The 23,660-nt window shown below is 41.7% G+C and overlaps 1 protein-coding gene across 24 annotated transcripts in view; it reads right to left on the bottom strand.

Moving 5' to 3' along the window:
• Positions 1 to 23,660, bottom strand: part of MAGI2 (membrane associated guanylate kinase, WW and PDZ domain containing 2) — a 1,014,264-nt gene that overhangs the window by 74,213 nt on the left and 916,391 nt on the right. For all 24 annotated transcript variants that reach the window (XM_061582129.1, XM_061582109.1, XM_061582110.1 and 21 more), the window contains 3 exons: positions 18,077 to 18,325; positions 4,385 to 4,570; positions 1,144 to 1,300 (listed from right to left, as the gene is read on the bottom strand). In XM_061582129.1, the coding sequence (XP_061438113.1) occupies positions 1,144 to 1,300; positions 4,385 to 4,570; positions 18,077 to 18,325 (592 nt within the window). The remainder of the gene's footprint in view (positions 1 to 1,143; positions 1,301 to 4,384; positions 4,571 to 18,076; positions 18,326 to 23,660) is intronic.

Consider the following 23,660-nt stretch of genomic DNA (forward strand, 5'->3'; position numbering starts at 1 on the left):
CAAGAATCTTTTTTTGAACTCCTCCCCCTATTTTACGTTTTTTTTTCATAATTAAGATGTGCCAACCACAGGATTTCCATTTGTCCATTATATATTACGAAAACATTCATTATTATCACAATATAATGCAAAAGAAATGGCTATATATGTTTTCAATGTTAATTGTCAAATCATTCTGCAATGCTATGTTTTTCAAACAAGATATCTCAGAGCATTCTGAATCTCTTGTGTGGGAAACATGATGATGAGACTGACCCGTGCTACCCACCTTGCCCTGCCCCTCTTTCATTGCTGCTGTCCTGAGCTAACCAAGGGCTCTCTCTTTGTGCTAAATATGTATGTGTCACTGTGTGACTGACAGGGACAAACAGTGTGTGTGTGGTGTGTGTGTGTGGGGTGCCACCGCCGTCTGCCTGCCTGCCTGCCTGCACCTCTCGCACACTCTCTCTGACTGTTTTTTTTAACTTTCTATTGCCACACCTCGCGAGACCCTTGTTGATGTTCAATCATTGGTGCAGCTCCTGGTGCCCTATCTAAGTGTGAGAGTTTTTAAATGATTTAAATAAACCGGGAATTCATTGTTTAAACCAGATCGTAAAGCAACCTAAAAAATACACAATGTTTTTCTCTGCTGCCATAAAACAATGTGGAATGCTGTCATTTACATAAGTATGTATGAAAACAATTATGTAATTTTTGCAACCCAAAAAACAACAACTGCAGATCAAATCACCCCAAAACGTGCACAAATCAGATCAAATCAGCAAGCACCAGAGAAAACGGAAACAAGAAAAGGAAGGACCGGTAAAGAAACAATGGACTATTGAAATGCATGTGGATCGGCACCATGCAGTGAACTCCATCCTTATGCGAGAGGCTGCCAGAGGAAGGGAGAATTGGTGAAAATTGCCTCCCTTTTCCTTCCTTGAGTGGGAGCCTTTGCTGATCATAGTCCCTTCTGCAAACAGAAAGAACCCTTCAGTTTGTGGAAGGGCTATTCTGATCCAAGCCAAAATGCTGAATACAGCTGAGCCACCCCTTTCACTTCCCAAAAAGATTCTTCGACTCCACCATTAGGGAATCATGGTATTGCATTGTATACTTGGAAGAGGCAGAACACTGGATCATCTATTCTTTCCTTACCTGTTTTCATGGCCTTGAGGTTGGAGTGGCTGTGGAGGTGCCGGCTGTGTTACAGGGCTCTGCTGTGATAGGGGGCTTTGCTGAGCCATTGGGCTATGCTGTTGTGCCATGGGACTCTGCTTCTCTGAGCTGGGTGCGGAAGCTGGGCTGTTCAGTTCTGCATAATGGAACACTGGTGATTAGAGAGCTGTCACTGCATGGCATTTAGTAAAGGGCAAAGAGAAGCAATCGTTGTGTCATACTTCATCTCAGACAATTTATATTTTGTTGCTTTTATTATCATGGCTGTAATTAGATTTTAGGACACTTGAACTCAGAAGGCTTCATTTGGTAGTATTTGAAATCTCACAATTTTATGGTGGTTTCTTTAAGAATGAGTTGAAATTGATGCACCAATTCAGTTTCTGAGTTCCTTTTAAGGACAGAGACAAATTTAGCTATTGGAAACTTTCCATTTTGAGAAAATGTGAGAATTTTGCTACTTTCACAACAACTAAGTATTTTAAATTTTAGATGGCTTAGCCCCACATCTAAAAGGCTAGCACAGATGTGTCAAATGAAAGATGTTCACAGACATTGCCATGTTTGTGCAAGGTTTCAAATGTGGACCAGTGGCTCTGTGGAGCATGATGGAATAAGGAGTGGAAGACTATTATAATAGAAGTGAGTAGTGGGAAGGGGAGGGAACAGGGAGAGAGAAATTTTGCTTTGATGCAAAATGACTTGGCCACAGGTAATAGCTCTGTCAAATTAATGGTCAAGATCTGTTTCTTAATGATTAATAGACCAATCATAGCCTGGGTATACTGATTAAGACTTCCCACTGGGTTCGTATCCATAGGACTGTAGCCTAATTTACTCAGTGAAAAGGGATTGGAGGATCTGGACTGGAATAGAACTAATGCATTTGAATGAGTGGAGGGGAGTAGGGTTATTAATGGAGACACCTTCAGTAGTACTCTGCCTTTTTCAAGCCCAACTTCACAAAAACCTGTTTCACAGTAAATCTTTGTTGGTCTTTTAAGGTGCCACGAGATTCTTTGCCGTTTTCCTAGGTTCTCCTTCTGCCATTCTCCATGCTCTATTTAATTTCTAAGCACCTTTGGGACAAAGATCTAGCCAGCTATTAATGTACAATTACCCATGTTGAATCCGTTGGGTAGTGCACAATTAGACAGGTTAAATAGGCAGGAAGGCAGAAGTATGTAGGATAGATCACCTGTCCTTGAATTCAGCTGAAAAATGGCCATTTTCAAACAAGGTCAGCCCTCTTAGGTGGGCTCTCATGTATAAGTCAGACTGGTAGCCCTCTTTAAAAAATATTTGTAAGTCTGTATACTGTATGATATCCTGTTCTTTTTAATGCTAGAGCATTTCCAGCGGGAAGAAGATTTCTGAGAAGCAGTGGAGTTATCCATCCAGCAACACAGACTGGTACAGAATCACACTATTCATGTATTCAACATCTCTAATCTGTTGGTATTGTGCTTCTGGGATGTAAAGTTACACAGACTACGTAATGTAACAGAATTCATCTACTAGCCTTATAGCTCTAAGAACAGAACACCCACACCAAATGTTGAATGAATTGTGTGCAGAGATGGTAAGTGAGAAATCTGTTTTTCGTTCACTTTGTCTTGCATAGTTTGCAGCCAGTTATCTCAGTATAGGGCCTATAGCTATCAGTGCAGAGGTTGGTGGGGGACCCTTAATCTGACTTCCCATCACTGGCATCACTGCAGTATACTGGGCAGGAGAGGGACAACGTAGTGGCAAGGTTGGCCAGGTGCAAACGCACTGGCAGAGCCAATCTGGTGCTTCCACCAGTGTGTTTGCAGTGCGCCACCTTCACTTTCACTTTGCCCCTCCCCTTCCTGGTTCACCGCAGCAATGCCAGAGATAGGAGATCAGGTAAGTGTTGCAGACTATACAGAAAGCTGCCTTATGCCAAGTCAGACCATTGGCCCATCATGCTTAGTACTGTCAACACAGACTAACAGCAGCTTTCCGGGGTTCTAGGCTGGAGTCCTTCCCAGTCTTACTTGAAGATGCCAGAGATTCAGCCTGGGACCCTTTGTATCCAAAGTATGTGCATTACAACTGAGCTATAGCTCTTCCCATGATGCAGTTAAGGGAGGCATGGGTTTTGCCTTCAGAAGGTTCTGAGATTTTTTTCTGAAGTGTCCTTAATCTTCTTAAAAGTTAAGTTTCTTATATAAGAAAATACAGATTACTATGATTCATCAGTAAATATATTGGTGTACCAGAGGCAAAAATTCCAGAAAGCACCCCACAACGGTAAAAATATAATAAATGAAATGATTGATCATTTGCTGTGGGATTCCAAAACCTGCCAACCAAGAAGGGCCACTTCACTTGCCTAATGGCATGACCCATCTTGTTATCATTGGGTTCAATCCAGATGAAGTTAACTGAACTTGGTTTCCCTTGAACTTAATGGAATCTAAGTCATTATTAACTTTTCACACTGATTTCAAGTGGAACTAAATGCAACCAACTTAATCTGAATCCAGCCCATTTACCTAATCAAATTATAGGAATTATCCTAAATTTTAACATTTTTTCTCAACTACAAGCTGCGGAACTGAGGGGGGGGGAGGATCTGCATCTTATCTTGTTTCTAGTGGGGAAGAATTTATGCAATAAAGTGACAGCAAAATTAAGATTAAACACCATGAAATCAGAATTTTCTCCTCAGATTGTGGGCAGAATTTAACATCCCTCTGTACTAAAATAGAAATGAGTACACAAGACACAAAACCTTTGAAAGAACAAGTTTCTAATGCTCAAGAATCATTCTGTTAGAGCTCCTGTGGTTCTGAATGTGTTCTCAGTAGCACAATTTGGGGGGGGGAACCAAAGCAAATAGCTATGTCGGTGGAATTGCAATTATGTAAAATGGGGTGAAAATGGAACAGGGGATGTTAGTGATTATTTCCAACTGCGGTATGTTACTTCTCCCATGAGGCAAAGGAACAGACCCTGCGGTGCTTCATCAAGGTTTCTCCTGGTGGTTCAAATATACTTTTGCCATTTGAAGTGTTTTTGAAGGGCTCAGATTCTCCTATAGCAAGGTCTGCGGGGATCCAGCAGTAACATTTATGTAATGTCACGCACTGGCTGCACATATAAAAACTTCCTAAAGTTCCCAGGGGTGCAGTTCAGATTAATTGGTTGCTACTTCTATTTTCCTCCTGGGTTTTAAGGGTCAATTACTTACCCTCCTGAGGAATGATGCGAAGAGTTACACTAAGACCAGCATCTTTAATTAGCTTCACAATATCTGCATGAGGCATGTTAATAATAGACTGGCCATTCACAGCTAAGATCCGGTCTCCGACTTTTAGCTTCGCACAGCGATCAGCAGGACTTCCATCAATTATCCGGCCTATTTTATGGGGTACAGCTAGAAAAGAAAATACAGATATAGATATATATGCACAATTAACCTAAGTCTACAGTCAAAATGATGTAGTAGGTACAAGCAAGGAAACAAATGTTTATACATAAGCAAAATGGCTTCCACTGGGAAATGTCTAGACAGTCTTAGTGTGCTCTGTATGTGGCTGCTGCATAGTGTGCTCTTCTCTCTTTCTCTCTTATGCACACATGCAGACTTCCAACGTCAGCATGCTTGGGTTTCTGTCTAAAAGCCCAAACTGCTAAATCGGCATTATTGGAGCTAATGTGGACAACATAGTAAAGTATCAAACGTCACTTTGGAGGTAACGACATTCATCAGGAACAAATCTCCTTCTTGAGACGAACACAGAGAAAATGTCTTTGCTTTACTACATTCGTATCTTTGCCATTCATTTGTTTGACTGAAAGTGAATTAGGAGGACAGAGTTTCAAATGCTTTTTAATGCTTTACATATATATTTAGAAAATTTCTATCTCACCTTGTGTTGCTGCCAACCCCAGGGGTATTACAAACTTTTTAAAATATATATATACAGTACTACAAAGTAGTACACTAAAAGAGCAAATAAAAACCAATGACCTAATCAGATAAAATTCATTGTAAAATGAACAAATGCTTTGGTGGGTTCCACAACATTTTTTTACATTTCATCCCACAAAATCTTGGGAAAATAAATAGGTTTTGAACAGGCACGAGAGAGACAGTATAGTAGGCATCTGCTGGACTTCTCAGAGAAGAACATTCCACATTTGGGGCATCACCATAAAGAAAGCCTATTATTGGAGAATGTACCAGCCCTGGATGCAGACCACACAGAAGAGCATCTTCTTCCAGTCTTAATGACAGGAAGAGATTCCCCTTCAAATAACTGGTCCTGTCATGCAGGACTTTACATGTCAATAGTAACATATTGGTAGCATACTGGAAGCCAGTGTAGATCCCACAGAAATGGAGTAATATGATTCCACCTCACTGATCCACTTACTAATCTGGTTGCCACATTTGTAGCTTCTGGAGTGTCCAAGGGTAGTGTCATACAGAACACAAGACAGCAATCCAAACAGGAGGTTACCAGAAAATGTGTCACTGTGCCTAGGCTGTTTCTGTCCAGGAATGGCTGTAGGTGGCAAAGCCATTGATGCCATCTAGGCTTCCAGTGACAAAGATGGATAAAGTAGCATTCCCAAACGACACTTCTGCTCTTTCATAGGAAGTGTGACCCCATCCAGGACTGACACACAGTTGGTCAATGAAAATGTTTATGAATGTACTCTGCAGTTTCTTCTTATGGGATGATGTGAAGTAGGAGAAACAATAAAACAAATGCTGAATGCTTTTAAATATTGCACCAGCATCCCACAGATAGTTTGAAAGAAAAAGCATATTGAAGACAAAAGGTAACATTGCAGGCACAACCTCAGATGTAGGCCTTTTGACTTGTTGACGTATTTTTTATATTTGAAACATTGACAGAGCTCAAGGGAACAAAAAGCTCAGGGCCAGGTTTGCAACAGTATGCTGCTGTATCACAAGCAGGGCAGAAGAAGACCACCCTAGCTTCTACGAGGCACCTCTTGATGCTGTTTTAAATGTGTGGGCAAACAGATTTGCACCCTTTGTCCTTAGAATGTAAATAAAAGCATAAAAAATACTGAAGATCTTTCATTTCGGCAGAAGTTGGCTCACAAGGAGTAGGACCCAAACATTCCATTCCTCCAACTGCAGAAGCTTCCTTTGTCGGAGGAAGGTAACCTTTGGATACAACCCAAGATCAGAAAAAAATAAGTTTGAACTTCAGCTTTAAGCACATCAATTTTTGCATCTGCAGAGTTTAAAACCGGTTGATATCACAGGAAGTGCCAAGTTGGAAGTTTTGCCAGCTTTTCACCATAACTTCGTCCCTGCTAAAATTCTTTCTAAACGAATATCAAATTCAACTTCTTAAACTTGCTGATGAACTACAGTTTTTCAAACAAAAAGTGCTTTCATAGTGCTTTCTTCAAGAAATAAGATAACGATGCATGGCTTTTAGTACAGAATTCACTCCTTCTCATTAATTTCTATTACTTTAGTATTAGATGCACTTTTAATTAAGCAAATTGTAATTTGATTTAATGTTCTGGTTTCCAGACATTATGGGAAATGCAAGACATTTGCAAATTATTAGATTTAAAAGGAAATAACAGTCTGTTAGCTTAACAAAAGCAAAACTTGATTCATTCCATCATCTGAGTTTGAACAGATTTATTGGATAGGCAAAATAGCCTGTAGTAACCAGATTTTAGTCAACGTGGGCTCCCTTTGTCCTCTACTGTTATGGACTCAAAAGGTTGGGTAATAAGCTGACCACCCCAGTTGGGCATGTAAGTATAGCTTGGATCTGCTATTTGCAGCTGCGGCTTTTAGGAGTAGTTGCAGTCACATGCAATCAAGTGCAGTCCAGCAGCAGCAATAGCAAATGGTTTTTAAATTCATCTGAAACATTAAAAATGCAGGTCAAAAGGATGTGCTAATGAGCTCTAAGAATCAATGAAAATTAATATAGGGACATGTGGCATATAACTCCACCCATCTGGTTTAGATCATCTCTAGAATGCACATGGGAGAAATCACTTGTTTGTAAACACCACCATGTTAACATTTCCCTGTGTCTGTTCTGAGAGAAATGAAATTCACCTATTACTGGTGTTTGTGAAACTGTTGTTTACTGCTCAATTCATCGATTGCCAGTTCATTCATCCATTAACTACGAAAAAATTATGGTTCTCTTAGCTTTTTTTAAAATAAAAATTTATTGTAATTTATCTTGTCTCCCTTTTTCCTTCCTGCAGTTTTCTCCATTCCCCTTCTTTTCCATTCTTTGTGTTGACGTGCTGTTAGGATTCTATTGCTGTCATTGTAGCGCAAACTACGTGCAACTTATAGCCACACGTATATTTCTCTTGGATTCATTTTTTTCAACCGAAAGCTGCTTTGGAGATTGTGATCTTGACCAGAGCATTAGCTTTCCACATAATTGGAGCTTTTAAAGTGTAGGTATCTTGAAACAAATACATGCATTCTGAGGTGGCCTAAAGCCATTGGAGAAATTGTATATCCCTTCACATTTGGAATAGGTGGAATCCTGAAAAGTGTTAATTACAGCCTCCAATATTAACAGTTACTTAGTGCATGTATAATTACCCTAATGCTATTGAATCTCTCTTTGATATTTGTTAGAACTACCACAGTTCTACAAACCACTATATACCAATACCATAGACCTTTGGCAACCAATTCTCTGAGCTGCAAATTCCAGGTATGGACTCCAATCTAAAGAAGTTTGTAGTTACTTCTGCAGACCTCAAGGAACTTTCAACCTTTCATTCCCTTGCCACTGCCACCCCCAGGTTGCATCTCATGCTGCTTCTGAAATTCAGAGGAGCTTCAAAAGCAGCTTTTGAAGTGTACGAAGTGTAGTACTAGGGAGTTAAAAAATGCAATTGGTAAAAACCTTTCTATATGTCAAAGGGGTCCACTGGACTGTGATTAGAGGCCAGAACAAAAGACTGATTTAAAAATGGGGAAGATCAGGTATGTTACTGCTTATTGTTTAACAATGAAAACAGTGAAATTTTCTATTTTATATTACAGCTAAACAGCTGCAGTATGTCATACACATACACACACAAACAGAGAGGAGAGTGTACATTTTATATCTCACCTTTCTTCTGACATGGAAGTCAAGGTGGCGTACAAAGGATTCCCAGGCCATTTCCCATGCAGGTACTGACCAGACCCAGCAGGATGCCTGCATCATGCACCCTCAAATCATGATTAAAGACAGGCACCTCCATCTAATGAACTCTCGTGGATGTGAAGGCTTCTTTGAGCACATGGAGCTTCCTCCTTATGAGGGCATTCCCCATTCACAAGGGAAAAGGGATATTTGCACAGAGCTGCCTCCTCCACTGAAGTGCAAAGCTCCCTTTTTAGGATGAAAACCTCCCAAGGTTTTAATATACTATTCTAACCCCCCCTCCTCCAGTCACTGCATGGTTTTATTGAAGGCAATTGCAACAAAAAACAAAAACAAAACAAAAACAAGTGTTTGGTCAACAAAGACAACATTCTTGCTTCCTCCAATATTTACATGTAGAAAGCTAGAAGAAACACTGGATACTGAATAAAACACTGTACTTTTCTGTTTCTTGCTCTTTTTTAAACAAAAATTATTTCTCTTGACAGAAAATCACTAAACTCATACTGAGCTCTGGCTAATATCACAGCATGCCCCCAGAAAAAGCTGATCGTTACAAACTGCTGTCACTGACAAATCATGTTTCTCTCTTTTACAACTACAGTGTCTTTTCATCTGTTCTGAATGTATTACCCCTAACAGTTGAGAGACTGTATTTTGTAAAAAGTCACTCGCCTGTTTTCTCACATTTCTTTCTGTACAGTGGGTAAATGTCATAAGTGATCAGGTGCAAGTGTGTGTGTGTGTATGTGATGGTGGTGGTAGGAATCCAAACCTCTCTTGTATCTGCTATAACCTCTGGCAGATAGTAAGTTCTTACAATATTTTTTAGTGTAAACAGAAACTGATACAAAACTAAGCCAACGAATCCTCCTGAGCCAGCTGTCCTTTCCAATATGTTACACAGCTGATCACATGAATATTTATAGTGTCCACAATTCTCCATAGGTGTGACAGCTTTAATTCAGCTTTAACTCCCAGCATGCCATGGTTTAATTGGGAGAAATAACACATAACACAGTAGGTTAGCTTGTTTCTCCTTCAGATGCATTCTTGCCGCCCAACAACAACTATTAATCACTCTTGCAGTCTTTTCCCCATATCTTCAGGCTAGGAAAACTCCAGGAGTTCTGGGACAGACAAAGGATGCCGTATACACAGTTTTCATATGAAGATGTGAGAAAATACTGCCTGATATTCCCTTCCTGTGCACCTTATGTTCCTTGTAACAAAGGTTTTGTGCCATAGTTCCATTGAGTCATCTTTGTTAAATGTGTGCTAGATATCCAGGGATAGAAGTGAGGAAGAAAACTGTCACATAGACATAGATTTCCTCTGCCCCCTAGGGGGTATTTATGTACATATAGGATTTGGGGGTGTCTCCTTTCTTTACTTGCATGGAATGCTGGGTCTGTCAAATACCCATAAAAATTATCTTGCTGCTGAATCAGACTAAGGTTCATCTCGCTTAGCATTCTATTTCCAAGAGTGGCCACTTGGATCCATCTGGAAGCTGAGAAGCATGACTTGAAGGTAAAGGTCTTCCCATATTTTTGTTTCTAGGATCAGAAGTATACTGCTTCTGAACATGGAGGTTCTATTTTGTTATCCCATCCAATAACCATTTGTTTCAAATCCAACTCAAGGTGCTGATTATTGACTATAAAGCCCTAAAGCAGGAATGAGGAACCGTTTTTTTAGCTCAAGGGCTACATTCTTCACTGGGCAACCTCATGCCAGTGGTAGACAGGGCCAGAGGCAAAAGCAGGTAGAGCAATGAATGTAAATGTTTACCTTTGTACAGGTTCATTTCTACACCTGCTCACATCCCCTTCTATGTCTTCCATCCAGGCAAGCAAAATATATTTTCAGAGTTCAAGGACACATTTCAGGCACTTCCCATTTCAGGGCCAAACAGAGAGGCCTGAAGGGCTGCATTTGGCCCAGGAGCCTAAGCAAGACTGCTTCCTCCCATATGAAAATGCCCGCCAGTTGCAATGATCATCTGGCGCCCTGCTTTCTCTTCTGCCTGAAGAGGCACGTTTGATCAGGCTTTTTCAGTGGCAGCAGCCCAGTTATAAAACTCTTTCCTGAGGGAGGTTTGGTTGTCTTTAATAGTTTTTAGGGGCAGAAACACATTTTTATTCCATCAAGCTTTTCAGAATTTTTAAACAACGTTTTCGTCTTCTCTTCTTGTGATGCGGCTTTTAAATACATTAAGAGGGGGTTAGTGTGGAGGGGTGGGGGGCCACAATATTGAAAGGCTAGGCGGCAGATTCTGTAGGGGCGTGGGTAGCAGGCCAAGCCGGCATCGGGGAACTAGGGATAGATGCTTAATATCCATCCCTTGTTCCGGGCCTGTTTACCACCAGAAGATAACTGGGGGAAGCAGAACTCCATCCAATCTTCGATTGCTGTTGTGTAACGCCAGGTCTGTGGTACAGAAAACATCACTCATCCAGGATATGATCCTGGATGAGGACGCAGACCTGGTATGTATTACGGAGACATGGCTGGATGAGGCCTCAGCTTCTATACTTGAGGCCATGTGTCCAGCCGGTTTCCGATATGCACAGCAGCCGAGGATTGGGAGGCGGGGAGGGGGAGTGGCAGTTATCTACCGGGAATCTTTGTGTTTCACCAGACCCCCTCTCCACGAGACCAAGTTTGTTGATTGCATGTACTGGAGGTTGGGCCCAAAGGGCAGTTTAGGGATTCTGCTTGTGTACCGCCCACCCCGCTGCGCAGCAGAATCCCTGACTGAGGTGCTCGAGGTAGTCTCGGCTGTGCGGTTGCTCTCCCCCAATCTTGTGGCGATGGGGGATTTCAACGTACATGCCGAGGCTGTCCTCACAGGAGCCCCTTGGGATTTCATGGAAACCATGACTTCCTGGGATCTGCACCTTAGTAATATAGGGCCTACCCATGTAGCCGGTCATGCTCTCAACCTTGTGTTTGTCTCGGGAGGGGAGGATAGTTCTCTGAAAATGGGGGTGAATTCTTCTAACCCCGTGTCATGGTCAGATCACTATCTGGTGAATATAGATCTCTCGATGGAGCACGCCCTCCGCAGGGGACAAGGACCTATTAGAATGGTCCGCCCCAGACGCCTGATGGAGCCCAAAGGATTCCTGAATGCGCTGGGGGATATGGAGCTGACTGAAGGTCGCCCGGTCGAATCCCTGGTGATGGAGTGGAATAAGGAGATCGCCAGGGTGGTGGACCGGGTGGCTCCGAAACGTCCTCTCCCCCTGAACAGAACTCAGACAGCACCTTGGTATACACCACGGCTGCGGGGTCTGAGACAGGAGGTGAGACGACTTGAGCGCCGGTGGCGGAAATCTTGCACTGAAGACGATCGGACACGGGTTAGAGCAGCAATAGCTGCCTACCAGGTGGCAACAAAGGCAGCAAAGGAAAATGTCTTTGCTGCCTCTATTGCGTCGGCAAAGTGTTGTCCCAGGAGATTGTTCCAAGTGGTCCGAAGCCTGGTCGGTCCAGTTGCTCAGGAACCCATGGAACATTCTAAAATCTCCTGTGATACTTTTGCTAAACACTTTGCCGATAAAATCGAACGTCTGAAGAGCACGCTTCCGCTCGCCGTGGAGACAGGAAGTGGGCCAGAGTCGGCCAGTTGCATTCCGGTCTGTTGGGATCGGTTTCAGCCTCTTCTCTCTGAGGAAGTGGACAAGGTGCTCTGTACTGTGAAGACGACCACCTGTCTGGTTGATCCTTGCCCATCATGGTTCATCATGAGCTGTAAAGAGAGACTGGGCAAAGGGATCAAGGCGGTGGTGAATGCATCCTTGCAAGAGGGTGCAATGCCATCAGCCCTCAAGGAAGCGGTAATAAAGCCCATCTTAAAAAAACCGTCCTTGGATCCCCAAGAGTTAAACAACTTTCGCCCAGTCTCTAATTTACCATTCTTGGGCAAGGTGATTGAGAGGGTGGTGGCTGCGCAATTACAGACACACTTGGAGGAAACGGATTATTTAGATCCATACCAATCGGGTTTTAGGACTGGTCATGGTACGGAAACAGCCTTGGTCGCTCTGGTAGATGATATGCGGAGGGCATTGGATGGGGTGAATACACCTTCCTTGTCCTCCTGGACCTCTCAGCGGCTTTCGATACCGTTGACCACGGTATCCTTTTAAACCGCCTAGAGGGATTAGGAATAGGAGGCACTGTCTTGCAGTGGTTCCGTTCCTATCTCTCGGATAGGCAGCAACGGGTGGCATTGGGAGATGAGGTTTCAGACCCTTGGCCTCTTCATTGTGGAGTGCCACAGGGTTCTATCCTCTCTCCCATGCTATTCAACATCTATGTGAAACCGCTGGGCGCAATCATCAGGAGTTTTGGGTTGCAGTGCCATCAGTACGCAGATGACACTCAGCTCTATCTCTCCTTTAAGTCCTCACCGGAGTTGGCTGTGAATACCATGTCCAAGTGCCTAGAATCCATAAGTGGATGGAAGGGAGAGAATAGGCTGAAGCTGAACGCTGACAAGACTGAGGTATTACTTGTGGGAGATAAAAGGAGATTAGGAATTACTGACCTGATGCTTGATGGGGTAAATTTACCCCTGAAGGACCAGGTCCGCAGTCTTGGGGTCATACTTGACTCCCAGCTGTCCATGGAGGCTCAGATTACAGCAGTGAGCCGGGCAGCTTGGTATCAATTACATCTGATACGGAGACTGCGTCCCTATCTTCCTGTTCACCTGCTCCCTCAGGTGATACATGCCCTGGTCTCCTCTCGCTTAGACTACTGCAATGCGCTCTACGTGGGGTTACCCTTGAAAACGGTCCGGAAATTACAGCTGGTACAGAACGCGGCGGCACGCTTGATTACGCATAGCCGTCGCTGGGATCATATCACCCCAGTGTTATTAGAGCTTCACTGGCTACCAGTTGTCTACCGGGCCCAATTCAAGGTGTTGGTGTTGACCTTTAAAACCCTATACGGTTTAAGCCCAGTATATCTGAAGGAATCACCGATTGTGCCGCCTGACGAGATCAGCCTCGCAAGACCTTTTCTCGGTCCCACTGGTGAGAACAGCTAGGCTGGTACGGACCAGAGAGAGGGCATTCTCTGTTGTGGCCCCCACCCTCTGGAACTCTCTCCCTTTCGATCTCAGACATGCTCCCTCCCTGTCCAGCTATCGCCGAGTCTCGAAGACCTGGCTGTTCAGGCAGGCCTACAAGATTGGGACAGATTAACTTATGTTACAATTGAATTAATGAATGGTTTTTTAGCTTAAAATTTGATTATGTTGATGTATATGTATTGTTTTTATTCTTGTTGTTTGTCGCCTAGAGTGTCCCTAACCCGGACAGATAGGCGGCTGAAAAATAAAATTTATTATTATTATTATTATTATTATTATTAAGATTTTCTTGCTCTCAGTTGTTATTGTATTAAGGCATTTGCTGTAAACTGCCCGGGGAGGGGGGCTTTTTTGAGAGTCAAAGGGCATTCTTTTTTAAAAAATTAATAAACAAACCATTTAGAGGCCTGTCCATCTTGAAACTGCCAAATCCTTTAAAAGTGTCATCAAAATCAGTGGCAGGAAACAGGTGAGTTAGATCACAGAGCCACATTAAGGCTCCTTTTCAGTAAATTCCTGAGATGGTAGCTGTATATGCCTAGGCCGATTTGTTTTGGAGGTGGAGGCCAGGGGAGGGTTACTTCTTGTGAGAGAAGCGGGAGTTGCAAAATGGGTGACAGAAGGGGAGTGGAATGGAAAGCTGGGCAGTGTTAGAATTAGTGTCTGTCGGGGAATGATGGAGTGGAGGCTGGCAGTGAGGGGCAGAAGCACCGAGGGGGAAACAAGATGATATTTAATACGAGTTAGGATAGCAGGGTGGGTACACCAGCAGAAGTGCTGGACTGGCTCCACTGGTGCACTCACACCACCTGCCCTGTCCCTACTTCATCCTAACATATGGCAGTGATGTTACTGCTGGAAGGCCAGATCTGTGGGCACGCCTGTTCCACATGTTTCATGCAGGTGTACTTTAGTCAGCGTATAGAGACCTACTGCTCTCTACAAGTGAGCAGGTGGTGACAGCAGGTATTTTGAGGAAAGTCTGGACTCAGTGTATAGCTGAGGACTGACTTTAGCGGCCTCTATTGATGAAAAAGATGCTGCTCTACCTAGCCTGCTCCTCAGTATGGGCTTGTTGGTGATTCCAGTAGAGATGCTCTGGCTCATCCACCATCCTCCTAGCTGCCACATCTATGTGTTCTGTCTGTCCTATATTCTTGGACATCTGTTTGACCTTGGGCCAAACTACCACCTAAGAAGTGGCCATGTCAACGCTGGTGATCTGCAGGCAAGTGGGTACCAACCAGGCAAATAGTTGAATCAGGGAAGAGGCTAATAAGTAAACGGGGACCAGCAGTCTGAGAGCAGATGAAAACAATGCCTGAGCAGTGAGTTGCTTAGATTGAGGAGCCAGAGTCAGCAGCTTTATAGGGCTAGGTGAAAGGCTATTGGTCCCTTGTGTCACCTGATCCATGCAATACAACCATCTGGCTGCAGTGGTGCCACTAAAATGCAACAAACATCTCTCTCCTCTGACAAGCTACCATGGTATTGAAGAGAACCAGGCATCTGGCTGCTGCTGTCAGAGCCTGTGGTTCAAGACCCCTCAGCACATCACCCTGTTTCCAGGAAATACCTACGAATTTCAATAATATAAACAGAAAGCAAGTGCTGGAAAAACTTTTCAAAATGCACAAAATAAACTTGCTTACTCTTTGTCCCAAAGCTTCTATCCTATGTGGGCATTTCTTGAGTTGTACTTTTTCATGGCAGCTCTCCCAATTGTAATAAAACTGCAGGACTCTATTTGAAGTCATAAGGCCAGGGGGCAATGTCTACCTGACATTAAAGACAATTCTCTTTCCATACCTGTGCTTCCAGTGAATACTCCACTTGGCTGGCTTGCAGTGAATGCATTAACATTTTTACTGAGCTTATTTAAATATTTATTCTTTTCTTTCGTTGTTTAATGCTATGGCATGCCATGTAGGATAAAAAAATGGCTGGCTGGCTGCTATTAATGTTTGCTTATGAAAATGCCAACAGCATTGGCTGCCTCATAAATGATTAGCTCCCAAGGGTCAGGGACCTGTTGGTTTTTTAAAAAAAAATTATATTACCCTCTGTAGTGCTGTGTACACCGAGATACTACGTAAGTAAATAATAAAAATATTTTTATACAAAAATAAGAAGTGAAAATATAAATAATAGTATTCCTTGTAATAGTATTTAAAAGATACTGTATTAGTCTATTGTGACAGAAATGCAACATCTCCTTCCTTGCATCTCATATGAGATGGGCCATAGCCCAGTAGTAGAGTGTATGCTTTGCCTGCAAAAGGTCCCAAGTCCAATCCCTGGCATCTCCAGGTAGGTCTTGTGTCAAGGTCCTTATCAGAAACCCTGCAGAACCACTGACTATCCACATAGACAGTACTGAGCTAGAAGGACCAATTGTCTGTCTCAGCGTCAGTCAGCTTTGTCGGTTACTAAACATAATCCTTGACTTACAAGTCTAAGGATATTGAAAAACATCACTGCGCAGAGCCTCCAGAAAAGAAGGGACAGCAGTCATAATAATGAGATAGAAGGTGACGAAGGAATAATTGCAGAGAAATGGTAGGCCTACATAGTACATTAGGATCCTGGGACATACCAGCAGAGACCCAAATACAAATATGTGGATTCCTCTTTTTCATTTAATATACAGTATATACACACACAGCTATGAGATACAAACATAAATACTCAAAAAAAATTAATACAAGTTTAAAAGCTACATGGTTCAGTTCTATACTTCTTTCCACAATAAATATTATCTAGTAATAGACTTACAGCATAATCCTATGCATGTTTACTCCAAGTAATATCCTCTGTATTCAATGGGGTCAAGAAAGTGTACACAGGATGGCTGAAGCACCTTCTCCCTCTCTGATTTAAAAGCCAATCGCAACAGTAAAAACACTCACTTCTAACTGGCTAGTCACGGTAGCCAGTCTAATCCTCTGATAGGCTACTGCTCACAACTATTCAACTTAAAAGATTTTAACTTAAATTTCCCCCTTCTATTTCTCTCTGTGTGTAGACAGGATTAATCACCTCAGACTGTTTCCCACCTGCCAGGACCAGTTTTAAACGTGCCAGTGGCGATGATTTTCTGCAGTCCATGGGCAGCTGACACAGAAAGTCACACTTTGCTCTTGACAGCTATCCCTTTGGAAGGTGGAATAGCTAATAATGATGATGATGATGAATAATCCGGAAAGCCTCTGCCCAAAGACACAGTCAGATACTGCTATACAGAAGGAAGGTGAATGCTGAAATACAGTGGGCACAATCCAGAGAAAGTTAACCATGAAATCAATGGGGCTTAAGTGCTTAACTGTGGATTTAAATCCCATTGATTTCAACTGAACTTAAGCTCACTTAGCTTTCTCTTGATTGCATCCAGTAGCATCTTCCAGCCTAGTCCTCTTGGGATTCAAGTAGTTTCTGAGGCTTAAAATGGCTCTGGGAGCAGCAACAGCCCCAGTAATTTCTCAAAACATCATGCCTCCATCAACGGAACTGCAAAAAACAAACAAAAACCCACAGCAAATTTCTACAATGAAATCAAGCCACACCTGCTGCTGAAGGTAAGCATATCATATAAAATTACAAAAGAGTCACCTAGTCATATCCACCTGTTTTTTCTTCAGCTTCTTCTGATTCCCCCCCCCCCATGTTATAATTTAAGTTTGAAAGTTATCCTGCAGGCCACCCCATAGCAAACATCATAGTGTGAATGGTTCCACACAATGGATTCATGAGTAGACATGGTTGTAAATCAATCCCATTTGAGGAATTTTTGTCATAGGTGACTTGCAAGAGAACAAGTGTCAACATTTAAAATGCCAGAAGACTCAATGTATTTAACTGGCAAGTTTTTTGTTTGTTTGCGCAGAATGCCACCAAGGATGGACGAATATTCCAGTTTCTCATTTTTCCAATCTTAAATTCAGTTCTCCACATTTCTATGGCAATTTGTGTTTTTTAAAAAAATCCTCATGAACATTCATCAGCATTTTAGTGCAAACTTTTAATATATACTTTTTGTATATGGTTTTGACTAATATATTTTTTGCAAGCAATTTTCACAAAATATGCATTTTTGTACATATTATTAGCTTGGACAACTGCACGGCAAAATTCAGAGAAGTGCAAATTTCAAAGGATAATCTTGTTTCTGTTTGTGTATTGGTTTGGGTGTAAACTAAAATGCAAAGTAAATTTCTGCCTCATCACTAGTCACATCTGTTGGGTGAAGCACAATATGCCCCCTAATCTTGTACACAATTCTGAATTGAGAGTTTCCTGAAAATTATTAAACCCACTGTTTTTATTTATTTTTTATTTTTTATTTACACAATGCTTAATGTTTATTGATAGCTTTATTGTTGCAGAGCACAGCCTAATGAGGAGAACAGAACCATATGAATAGAGATCTATTTAAATCATGTATGTTGGGCAGAGAACATTTGAAAGAGAGAACTATGTGAAATAGCCAGTCTCTTGACCCGAAGAACACCCAAGGAGATGCCTCATTATATATGGATAAGTAGAACTCAATTGATAAGTAGCATAAGCAGTTGGCAAAGAAAGTTTTGCAGAACTTTTGTAAAGAATTTGGAAGAAAAATTGGCAGAAAGATTGAACTTACTTATTGTAGATCCAGATTCAGGCCTGTTCAGAGAGCTAATGATAACGAAGCCAAATCCTTCATTCTCTTTGCGATGGATGACAACATCACTTGTTTGCAAGCTGTGCGAAGCAAAGCCCTCTGGGGGTGTAGCATTGCTACTTGATCCAGCATGATTGCTGTTAGCATATGTGGCATAGTCACTTCTTGGAGAACTGTGGTGTGTGGACACAGAGCCTGGACTTCTACCATTCTCTGGACACGGTTCTCCTGAAATAGAAATCACGCAAAGATTAAGAATCTGGCTTGTTTGTTGACAAAGCAGATGCTCACCTAGCCCAAATGATCTGACTTTCTAGAACACAGATTACTGAGAATACTAAACAAAGCTGGATTTAATACAGGCCTGGATCTTAACAGGGATCTACTTTGATAAGGCAGCAGAACTTATGAAGGCATGCTTCTTTAAAGTAGTTCATATAATCCAAACAGAGCCCTAACATTCAGAACACGTAAGTACTGGAGAATCCTGACTCAAATAAAGCCCTGTCTATTGTGGATGTATTTAAAATCATAACTAGTTAGTTGTAATTGGACCTGGCCTGCACTAATTCTGCCTCAATAGAACATGGGCTTCTAAAATGAACAATATTTTTCCTTATGCCAGTTTTTTTTATGATTCTGGTCAGTGATCAAAGTTATCACTGATAACGGTGACAAACGAAGACAAGTAGAAAAGTTTTGTTAATGAGGAAGTAGAAGGCATGAGACAGCAAGAGAAGCAGCAAAACAGTGATGACTTTTCAGTGGTGGCACTTTAGCTCTGAAATTATCAGGGAGGTTCGCTTGCTTGATGTGAATCTGGTATTCTTTTCAACACCAGGTGTAACCTTTTAGATGTCCATTTTAATTGTAGCTCTTGCTCCATGTACTGTTTGGTACATTTTAAAACTGTTGGTGTTGTTTTTATTGATCTGATTATTATGGATTTTAACTTTTACTGTATTCTTCTGCCGTTCTGCGTTTAAATATTTGTACCTGTATGGCTGGTCAATGACCGCAAATAATAAAAATAAAGATAAACTTTTACTGCAAGCTGTTCTTATAATCATTTTGAAAGCTCAGAATCCAGTTACTGTTGAAACATTAACTGGAAACTGTGGAAACTGTGGGAACTGAAGAACATTCTGGATAATGTGGCAATCCTACAACTGCTGCCACGCTCAGCACCTCTTCTGTCCCCAGTAAGAGGCTGAACCATATTCTGTGTTTGGGGCTTATGCTGTATACTGATAGCACAGTACTACTACTACTATAAAATTATATTATTACTACGAAGGGGTGTAGAATTCCAAAGAAGTAAATCAGACTGGTTTCCTTATATAGCTTTGTCTATTTGCTCTGTGACATAAGTATGCCTAATTCAACGTTTAATTCAATATTAAGGTATTTGCCTTCAAACTAAAAGAATTAAGAAGGCAGCCAAGAAAGTAATTAGGATTAACTGCATGACTTCCTTTTTAAAAAGGGAACATCCTATTCAAAATATATCTGTGGGCTAGAGGTATGATTCAAGGAAGACTAATCTCAAAGAAGTATTCTGTTATCAAAGATAGGTTAGTTTAGAAAAAGGGAACCTCTCCTTACATACAGAACTGGAATCATTAGCTATATTTACATCATGGACTATATATACATATAAATGCAGACAACAAATAAGGAAAAAATAGAATTCTGGTCATAATAGTTATATCTTTGGTGATTAGCAAAGAGTAAAAAAGCAAAATTCGCATTTTGAACAATACACAGCCCTCTTTCTCTGGCAGATCTTTTGTTAAAGACTAAGAATACAGTGAAAACAACTGAACACTCTCCAGCCTAATCCATTCCAGAAGTCAACATGAAAATGGCATCTGCGAGAGGGAGGTTGGTTCACTATGAACATTCAGAGCTACCAGCTTCAGACTTCAAAGCTTTAGGCTATGATTATCTGTCCTCCTTCTATAAAGCACTTTTATATGGGCCAGGGGGATCCAATATGCTGCCCTCCAGATGCTCTTGCCTGTTGGCCATGTTCCCTGGGGCTGATTGGAGTACCAATCACAACATCTGGAGAGTACCATGTTAGCTACCACTGGAGGACTATTTATTTTATTTATTTATTTATTGAATTTTTATACCGCCCCACTAGCATAGCTCTCTGGGCGGTGTACAACCATTACAATAAATACAATAGACTCACACAGAACAATACAAAAAATATAAATGCAAATCCACAATCTAAAACCAATTAAAACATGTTTAAGAAAAGCTAAAATGCCTGATAAACTAGGAAGGTTTTGACTTGGCGCCGAAAGGATAGCAATGTCGGCGCCAAGCGCACTTCTTCGGGAAGACTATTCCACAGTTCGGGGGCCACCACTGAGAAGGCCCTAGTTCTTGTTACCATCCTCCGAGCCTCTCTATGAGTCAGAACTCGGAGGAGGGCCTTCGATGTTGAGCGTAGTGTACGGGCAGGTTCATATCGGGAGAGGCGTTCCGAAAGGTATTGTGGTCCCGCGCCGTATAAGGCTTTATAGGTTAAAACCAACACTTTGAATCTGGCCCGGAAGCATATAGGTAGCCAGTGCAAGCGGGCCAGAACAGGTGTTATGTGTTCAGACCGCCTGGTCCTCGTTATTAGTCTGGCAGCCGCATTTTGCACCAGCTGTAGCTTCCGAACCGTCTTCAAAGGCAGCCCTACGTAGAGGGCATTGCAGTAGTCCAATCGAGAGGTTACCAGAGCATGAACAACTGAGGTGAGATCTTCTCTGTCCAGATAGGGACGTAGCTGGGCCACCAACCGAAGTTGGTATAACGCATTCCGTGCCACCGAGGCTACTTGAGCCTCGAGTCATATGCCAGAAAGCAATAAAGCCTCCTTTAAGTCTCATTGTACTGGTGTAACCCACTCATGGGTCACTTAAACAGGGTTGCACATGCTCAATAAGTCAGTTGAGGCAGGGAGTAGCCACCATTGTGAGCAGCTAGCTTATTACCTCAGAGCCGTTGGGATGATGCCTGTTGTCTCCTTCCTGTACGCCCTGAAACCTTGGAAACAGGTTGGCAGTGAAGTTTATTTTAAATATGTATTTATATTTTAAATGATTTGTGAAGTTCCTCAATATTATAAGTCTCTGTCTGTTTGTTTTTTATATTAATATTATAAGGGCTTCTAATTATTTTGCTGGTACCCATCTGGAGAAGCTGAGGTGGAAGAGAAGAAGCAGGTTTCCCCTGTTATCAGCAAGATCCAGCTAGAGAGACAAAGAGAATGTGTGGTGGTAGAAGCTAATAATTTGGGGGGATTATAATTTTGAATTGACCATTTTATTTCAGTTTTGTGATAGTGATATATAAATTTGGCTAGGTATGAAAAATCCTTCTATATGTGATTTGGATAAAACATTGCTAATGGCTTATGCTTAAGAAATACATGTTATTTGTCTCTGTTGCTGCCTTTGCTGTGAGTCCCTTCAGAGACCCTGGATAAAGATATTTGACTATATGTAAGAACATTAAAGACTATCCCAAAATAGTTACACTTGCTCTAAGTGAGTGAAGATGACAGCCCAATTTTGTGTGTCATGAAAGGCTTATAGGACACAGCAGTCATAAAGTTAGACAAGAACTTTTTTGTTTCCCTTAAACAAAAATAGAAGAGATACAGGAAACCTTTGATAACTAAGTCCACCTAGTGATTAAATAATATAATGAAGCTATTCACACCCTATGTATGGATATTCGGAAGTAGGTTCCACTGAGTTCAGTGAGGCTTACTCCCAGGAAAGTGTGTATAGGTTTGCAGTCATAATGCGGTTTCTAGCTATGGAACTGATAACCTGCTGTGCTCCAAATAGTGGGTCCATACTCGGACTACTTTAGTTTCAGATAAAATCTAAACTGATTTTTTCCTTTCAATTGACAATGAGGCATATTACAAAATAGCTGATTAACCGCCCATATCATAAACATCTTCAAAGCAAAATCTTCCAAGTGCTAAATCAAATTTTGTTCCTCTGAATCAAGGATAAGTTGTTCTTTTCTTAGGCAGGTAAGTCCTCTAGCAGTCCTTGTATAACTTTGAAACAAAGTGATTAGTGCAAGGAAGACGAAAGAAAACAAACAATCATTATGCCGCTATGTTAGAATTGAAAATCTCCAAAAGTTATTGAACCAGAGCTGCAACTAAATGCCACAGTCAGTGACAAGAAAGATCTCATTTTCTGGCTGTCATGTTTTAGAAGGCTGAATACAGTTTATGTCACTGCGGGTGCAACAGAAAGAAAATGATCTCACCCCACAGAATTACCAAATGCTGCCTTTGCTATAAATGAATGTAACAGATTTCCATTAAGTACAGGAAAGAATGATAAAGCAGGTAGAACAGATTTTATATTGCTATTGGATTTCCATCTATTTTGAAAGATCTATTTGTCAGGAAAAAAAGTTAAAGCTTGGGTATGTTCTCTGCAAATAATACCATTTTAATCCCTCTATCCATGGAAATGTCACTCTTTCCTGACTATTCAGTTTCAACAGCTGGCATTTCTCTTCCTCCTTTAAAAAAAAGTTCTGAAGGCATTATGGCTCTTTAAATCTAAGATGCAGTCCAGACTATTAAATGCTCTCAGAATGGACTAGCCTATACAAACTTTTCCCCTCTGTAGTGGTTTCATAACTGGGCTTATTAGATTCCTTCCATACTTGCAGTATTTGATACTGTACCCATTCTTCAGAGCTACAAAAGTACTTGAAGTTTGGGAAAAGCTATTACCTAGCCATGAAACAAAGGCTATCAAGGTTTCTCTTTTTCCACAGCACTTCCTCAGGCTAGAGAACAGCCCTGCTGTGTGTGTGTTTGTGTGTGTGTGTGTATGTGTGTTTTCATGAAGCTCATGGAGGACCTCTGTAAATGATATGTTTGCTAGCTGGGTCTACTTCCCTAAGCTGTGGGTAGTGAAAATTTAGCATGTGAAGCTCCTCCCACCCCCATATTCTTCTAGAAGCCAACAGCCTTAGAGAAAGCCCTCCCAAGCCATTCTCATCTTCAAGCTGGAGCTTATCAAAGTTGTCCTTGTGGTTGTTTCATTGTTGTTGGAACCTGGTGAATGGATGTACAGAAAGTGACAGATGTTTTGCATTATAATGATACTATGGTAGAGCTGTGTGCCTGCCATTGTATGACTGTGCTACAGCAATAGTGGTCTCAGCCAACAAAGTGGAGCCACTCAGGGATGAGACACAAACTAAAAATAAGAATGAAGAAATGGGTGTGAAACTGGGGGTACCAAAGCATGTGGGCCCTTCTACTTGGAAGTTAGTGGACACTCTGGTGATAATGGGAGACTGTCAGGGTCTCTCAATTAGTTCTGTCCTGAGATTCATTTATAAAGGCTGTGCTAATGACCTGACTCCTCACATACTTCCTCTGACTTTTGTGGAAGTTTTGTTTCCGACAGAGCTAGGCTACAGAAATTCTGATACTTTTGGGGGTAGACATGATATTAAATGACTACTCCCTAGACCAGTTGGTCATGGAACCGACCAGAGGGACGGCAACCCT

Source organism: Rhineura floridana, chromosome 8 (genome assembly GCF_030035675.1).
Source record: "Rhineura floridana isolate rRhiFlo1 chromosome 8, rRhiFlo1.hap2, whole genome shotgun sequence".
NCBI lineage: Eukaryota > Metazoa > Chordata > Lepidosauria > Squamata > Rhineuridae > Rhineura > Rhineura floridana.